The sequence below is a fragment of the Peromyscus eremicus genome, chromosome 8b (assembly GCF_949786415.1).
Source record: "Peromyscus eremicus chromosome 8b, PerEre_H2_v1, whole genome shotgun sequence".
NCBI lineage: Eukaryota > Metazoa > Chordata > Mammalia > Rodentia > Cricetidae > Peromyscus > Peromyscus eremicus.
The window spans coordinates 4,475,646-4,483,056 of NC_081424.1; the positions used below are offsets into that span (position 1 = coordinate 4,475,646).

Genomic DNA, 7,411 nt, shown 5'->3' on the forward strand with positions numbered 1-7,411 from the left:
CTTTAGCATCAGAGAAGCTTGCTTCTGTAGCAGATGGAAACAAATACAGAGACCCACAACCAGATATTACTCAGAGAAAGAATTTGGAACACTAAGCCCTAAATCAGATATCTTGTCAAATCCCCCACCCCCCCTAGAGATCAGGGAACCACACAGAAGAGAAGACAGAAAGAGTGTAAGAGCCAGGTGGATGAAGATAACAATGCCCTCTAAATCAACATGAGCCAAGCTCACATGAACTCAGTGTTGTGCCCAGATCGCTACCCCCAGAGAGACCACCAAAGACGAGCATGCCAGAATGCAAAAGCAAGGTTTAATTCTGGATATACAAAAGCAATACAAGCCTAGGCAGGGACTTCGTCCAATACACCCAAGGCTGGAGGAAGCACCCACCTATCTGCAAGCTCAGCTTTTAAAGGGAAAAGTCACAAGGTTACATTGTCTAGGGGTGCTAGTACGGGTACAATTCTGATTGGCTCACTTCTAGGGCCTTCTAGAAATTACTTCTAAGGGAGTGGTTGCTCGCCACCATTTCTCATTGGCTGCCCTCAGGTGGGGGCATTTTTATGGTCAGTTACCCTGGAAACCAGGGAGAGGACATTCCATAGTCTGGCAGGCATTACCTCGTGACTATCTTGTGACTCTGTACTTTTACACTTCCTGGTTTCTGGAATCTGAACTGACTGGTTTCAGTAACTAATGGCCTATTCCCAAAAGGAAAAATCTTAGGCCTTAATTTTAGGGTGAAAGCATTTTGGTCTTATTTCTAAGATGGCTCATTTTGGTCTCACAACAGAAACTGAGGCAGCATTTGCAGGGCCTACATGGGTCTTTACTAGTTCCTCTGTACTTACACCATGGCTTCCAGTTTAGTGTTCTTATGGGATTACTGAATGTGTGAATGTCTGATTCTTGTACTTTCTTTTGGATTATTTTCCTTCTCTTGGTTTGATTTGACCAACTTCAATGTGATAATTTTGTTTAATTTTGTTGTTATTTTTTTAAATGAATGAATGAATGAAAACCTAGCCACTAGGGTAAAGATTAACAGCTTGACATGTCATTTATACCTTTTGGGAGAGGGAAAATCAGTTTTCTCCATGGAATGTATATCAACCTCACCAGGTCATGTTCAGGAGAAGCTGACAACAAATAATGGACTCCACAATTTTTGTTGTGTGACTTTATTTGTTTACATTTTGATGTTTCCTTGTATGGTTTTGTGTGTTGTTTTATTATTGTCTTCTTGGTTTTAGAGTTTTTTGTTGTACTGTGTTTTTGTTTATTTCTTGAGAAAGAACTTAAGGTTGGGTGGGTAGGGACAAAAGAAATAATATAATCAAAATATGTTTAAATTTAAAATTGCCTTAAGTAATAGAAATTATGATATTAAAGTAAAGCTCCTCCAAAATAAATAAAATGAACCCAAGAAAATAATATAGAAGAAAATGATGAGCAAATTTATAATGAGGTATAATAAATCATGTCATGTACATCATTTGTTTTACTTAAAAAATATGGTTCAGATAAGAATTTATCACAATGGGGTCACTGAAATATGAGAGTTTAAAAAGTCATAATTCATGTAAAGCAAGGCTCAGCCTTGCCACCAAGCCTAACTTTGCTTTCAAGGTGCCAAAGAGTGAACAGAAAGAACCCTTGCCTGCAATTTCCCCTCTGATCATGAACCCCTTCCATAGCAAAGGGCCTTTCCCCCACACAATCAATGAATATGGATCATAAGTTTTAAAGAAATATAAAAAATAAAAATTGATAAGTAAACTATAAAATGTAAATTATTGAAACAGTCTAAACACAGGTGACTTGCATCTGGCCTCAGAGTTTAAAATAATATTTAATACTTGAAAAAAATAATTAAAAATACATGAACTATACTAATCATAAGAAATTGAAAACAGTTTAATCTATAAAAGTTATTTGATATGCTTAATGACAACAACTTAGTTTTGAATGAACAAGAGCTTAAAAAAATACTATTGACAAAGTATGTTGTTGCCAACTAATAATGTGTTGAAGATTTATGAACAAGACCAGATGTAAAATTATTAAAAGATAGTATATTCATTTATTGTTTTATTAATACATACTAATTGTACATATTAGTGACAAAAAGAGGTAATGGGGTGAATATAATCAATATATATTACATACATGCATGAAAAGCCTTGATTATAATTAATATATGTTATAAAAGATGTCAAATAATCTATTGTATTACAATTATTGTTCTTTATTTCTTCAAATCCACTAAGCTCTTAATCTTTTGTTGGCACTCTAATTTGACCTTTACAAGAATGCATTCATAAAATGCAGACAATGGAGAGATGGTTCAGTGGGTGTGAGACCAAAATGAGCCATTTTAGAAATAAGACCAAAATGCTTTCACCCAAAAATTAAGGCCTAAGACTTCTCCTTTTAGGAATAGGCCATGAGTTACTGAAACCAGTCAGTTCAGATTCCAGAAATCAGGCTGTGTAAAATTACAGAGTCACAAGGTAGTCACGAGGTAATGACTGCCGGACTATGGAATGTCCTCTCCCTGGTTTCCAGGGTAACTGACCACAGAAATATCCCCACCTGAGGGCAGCCAATGACAAATGGTGGCGGGCAACCACCCCCTTAGAAGTAAGATTAAGCCATGATTTCTAAAAAGCCCCTAGAAGTGAGCCAATCAGAATTGTACCCGTACTAGCACCCCTAAACAATGTAACCTTGTGACTTTTCCCTTTAAAAACTGAGCTTGCAGATAGGTGGGCACTTCCTCCAGCCCCCACTGCATTGAATGTATTGGACGAAGTCCCTGCCTAGGCTTGTTTTGTATATCCAGAATTAAACCTTGCTTTTGCATTCCGGCATGTTCGTCTTTGGTGGTCTCTCTGGGGGTAGCGATCTGGGCACAACAGGGTAAGAGTAGATGTTGCATATATTAGTCAGGAGCTCTAAAGGAATAGAATTCACATATGGTGAACCACAAGAATATGTCATAAGTAGTACAGCTGTGTATTAAAGCTATACCGTAACCAGGGCAAGGGTCAGTCAAGTGAGAAGCCATCTAGCATGGACTATTTGGTGTTACACAGCTTAATATTTAGCTGTGCCTTGTTATGAATTTTTTGTGTTCACAATTCTCATAGAATGTGTGTGTGAACTTCCTGCTTGGGCCAGTACTTGGATAAGGTCACACAGGCAAAGCCAAACAGGCAGTAGAAGAATAGCTTTGTTTCTTGTGCAAAGGAAGTTCAAACCATCTCCTTGCCTTGAGGCCTAGTGGCTCTCCAAAGCCATTGACTGAGAACAAAAGAGGTTTTTACATATCAAGGTGGAAGTTAGGGTGGAGAAACATTCCTGAGGAGGCAGAGAACCACGTGGCCAGGGGAGGAAAAAACAGGTATTTTCTGTAGAGGCAGACAGAATGGCATGACCAGAGAGAAGGGAAGAACACAGAGGGTTTGTAGATGGTAAGGCAGAACTCTCACAGAGTTCATCAGAGCCAGGAGTAGAGAGTAAGTAGAGAAGGAGGGTGAAGAAACAGAAGACGAAGATGAGGCTGGAAGCAGAAGAGCTTAGTTGTTAGCAGGACTATGAGAGGGCAGTAAAAGAGGGGACAAAGAAGAATTGAGTGTCAGGACGGAACTGAAGGTATGTAGACAGGATTTCATCCCAGAGAAATAAAGAGCTTGGCATATCTAGATTTTTTTCCTGCCCTGAATGCCAGATGGAGCTATAGCTGAATAGAGGAATTTTTTCTTAGAGGAATAAAGTTAACAGACATAACAGCATAGTGTACATAGGTTTTTTTTTTTTTTTTTTCCCCTCAGATATTCCACTCCAGACATAGTGTCTTCCTCAGACTCTGGGCAGTCGATATTCACAGAATGAGTACACACTAAAACAGGATTTGTTAGATTGGCCCGCATTGTCATCAGCTGGATCAACAACAGCTGGCTCATCCAGGAGAATCATGAGACTGAGGCCTCTGTGGTCCTGGTCTGATGCTAAAGACTTGAATAGGTCTTGGAAAGCTCTTGTGTTCAGTCAATATGAGAAGGCCAGAGACTAACAAGTTCCAGTGTCAGTTGATGATGGAAGCATCAGCAATGACAGTGACAGGAGAGATGGCCTAGTAGAGTTGATGAACTCACAACAAAACATAAAAGCAAAAGGCAGTGGTTTTGTTTTCCCCCTGGGAACTTCTTATATCTGGGCCTGGGAGAGAGATAGTTGTTCTCACTTCGATTAACCTAATGAAGAAAATCCTTTATAGGCATGTGCAGAGGCTAACATAATCTAGATAATCCTTCAAAAGTGTGCCAGAGGCTTATGTCAATCGTGATTCTAGATCTTCTCAGGTTGGCAATTAACATTAACCATCACACAGTGCAAATGAGGAATTGAGTTATTTTTATGTATCTTTTCTATTCTTTGAGAATTTAATACACATAAACAATAAAATATAGTACTTCCACACACATTTCCACCTCCAACACTCCTTGTATCTCCCCAACATAACCACTGTCTCACTGAATGCATTGCTTTCCTGTTTTCTGATAATTGGTGCTCTCTCACTATACACAGTTGTGGAGCCATCCATTTGATTATGAGGAATCTACCATTGCTCATGCCCTCAAAGAAAAACAGTTTTCTCTCTCTCAGCTGTTATTAACTCCCCAATAAGGAGTGAGGCCTGGGGAACATGCCTCTCTGACCCTTTATACCATAATCTGGTTTGCTTGAACTTGTGCAGGTCTTGAGCAGCTGCTGTGAGTCCATGTGTACACCAGCCATGTCATATCCAGCATACAGAATTTCACCAACACTCCACCCCATCCTCCAATTCATATATTCTTTCTGCCTCTTTTACCTTCAGTTCCTGAAACCTTGATGTGAATGGGAGCTTGATAAAAATGTCCCATCTAGGGCTAAATAGCCACAGTATCTTATTCTTACCACCAGCCATGCATCTCTGCATTGACTGCTGCCTATTGCAAAAGGCATATGACCAAAGTTGAGAGCAGCTCCACTGAATGGTATAAACATACTAATTTGCAAAGAATTTGACAGTATGATCAGTGACCAAAATAACAGAAGATTCTACTCCAGCGCCTATCACTTCTTCACTGGTGATGGACTCTTGACAAGGAATTCAGTTCCAGATATGGAATTCCTTCCTATGGAACCTGCCTCAAATCCAGTCAGAAAGCCATCAGCTACCCCAGAACAGCCATGACAGTATTACATCAATGAGCACATCTTGTCTGGCAGGTCAGGTCAGTAATTTACCATGCATGGTCCAGAGCTAAGGAAAACAATTGCTGTATTTATTTTTAACTCCACCACCCTGCACAACACTGCTTGGCACTGTAAAAGTTAGTCAACAGGAAAAGAGTTTCTTAGTTATTTGAGATTGATTTTTCTGTATCTATAGACAAAGTGTATGATAGTTTCAGTAATAGGGACTTACTATGTAGTTACAATTATAAACAAGAGAAATGATAAAAACTTATGTGAGCAGTAACTCATAGAGAAACATCTCATGCTCTGCAGTGACATTTGCATTCTCATCAGTAATTTGAGAGCAAGATTTGTCCTACATCCAACTTAGAGGTTGATGGTGTCAGAAGTAAGATTGCAGCCATCCTTTCCTTACCTCCATAAGTGGTCCTATCACTTCCCTACAGCCTGATATGAACAGACAAAACCATTCGGCAGCGTGTAGAGTTTTACATTCAGACCCCAGCACCTAGAATCTCCAGAAGAGTCACTACTTCCCAGTTTGAATGGAGTCATGATTCGATTCACCTGGCTACTTGCCTGCTTGCCTTTGACTCAAATTGTTGCTATTCACTTGGTGTTAGGGATTAAAACTGTGTCCTCTAAAAGAACAGTAAGTGTTCTTAACCACTGAGCCATCTCTCCAGCCTTACGGCTTTTAATTTCAAAGTACAGTCTGTTGAATATCCTTCTGTCCATGGCATTTTTTTTTTTTTTCTGTGATGCTCGCCTTTATTTTCATAACAAGAGATAAGAGGTCCACTGGGGAGGGACAGGCCAGCCCCACACGTGCGCAGCCTGTGGCTCCAACATGAAACAACTCAAAACAAGCCTGGAAAAAGCCGGCCCTTCAAAGAACATCCAGGGCTTCAGAGGTGCCTCTGACTTGGAACCTTCCAGAAACTGAGCCAGTGGCAGTCAGAGGCTTCACGCAAAGGCACCCAGAGGCTAGCCCACCGTCCTGGGCTCTGCTTGGGCTGTGCCCATTCACTGCTTGCCCGCTTGCCGTCCTGGTTTCTTCTCAGGCTGACCACGGCCTGCACCCGGGATGCCACCCTGGCCTCTGCCACCAAACACACCTCGGGCAGCACCGTCCATGCCTCGGCCTTTCTGCTGCTTCTGCTGCTGCGGCAGTCGCCCTTGCCCTCGACCCTTGGCGGCCTCCTCCCGCACCATGTCGATGATCTCATCAGGGATACGCAGGTACTTGATGGTGTTGCCACGGATGTAGCACTTGGGCATCCGCCAGAACTTGTCGCCGTCCCTCGACATGCAGATCACCTCTCTGAGGTTGATGTTCATCCAGTTGTCACAGCTCACCAGGTGCCCATTGTAGGTCTCCCGGTTCTTCAGCTCCACCAGCGTGGGGTGGTTCTGCGCTGTCTTCAGCAGTGACAAGGGGAGCATCTATCTTCCTATGGAGACACCTCCGCTGCTGCACAGCCGCTCGCGATCCCGTCTGCGGACGCCAAGTGCCACTGGCAAAATTCTTTTTAAACCATGATTTTTGCAGATTTTTTTTTTTTTAGCAACTGCTTCATTTTTTTAAAGTTTACTTCAAATTAGATAATAAAGAAATCATATTCAGTAATTTTTGACTCAGAAATGGTTCCATACACAATAATTTTCTTCTACTTAGTGACATTCTGAGTTTCTTTTCTTGACATTGCTTGAAAATGCTGAGGTCAGAATCACAGTAAACTTTAAAAAAAAATAACTATTCACATTCCTCTTTCCCCTTTCTCTAGCTATGTGATCCTATCGGCGTGGCTCATGTTAAATGGAGGGAAACTCCAGCCTCACACTAATTTAGTACAGTTCAGTAAGACAGGCTACGTCAAGAACACTCTTCGGGCGAAGAAGGTGATCTCTTCAGGCACTGCGCTTTGAGTGTCTCTGAATTCCACTTTTGACATATGCAATTGTATGCTTGTCTAGATGGATCATCTCATCATATCACTTATTGTACGTTCATTTGTGCATATCTGTTTGTGCTACTAAATGTCCACCCCTCTTTCTGTATTTCTATTACAAGTGTCTGCCAAGATGAACAGCACAAAAGTTGTTATTGATATGGTTATGAGTGGAATGAACCACAGAATATTGATATGGTTATGGA

The 7,411-nt window shown here is 40.9% G+C and overlaps 1 protein-coding gene across 1 annotated transcript; it reads right to left on the minus strand.

Annotated features, from left to right (window-relative positions):
* Positions 1-6,279: 6,279 nt before the first annotated feature.
* On the minus strand, positions 6,280-6,699 carry LOC131918729 (U6 snRNA-associated Sm-like protein LSm4). Its single transcript, XM_059272943.1, has one exon. The coding sequence runs from the start codon at positions 6,697-6,699 to the stop codon at positions 6,280-6,282; it is 420 nt and encodes a 139-aa protein (XP_059128926.1).
* Positions 6,700-7,411: the final 712 nt, after the last annotated feature.

What these genes read in the sequence shown, in the direction of transcription:
- LOC131918729 (XM_059272943.1), bottom strand. Translation starts at nt 6,699, where the DNA reads ATGCTCCCCTTGTCACTGCTGAAGACAGCGCAGAACCACCCCACGCTG.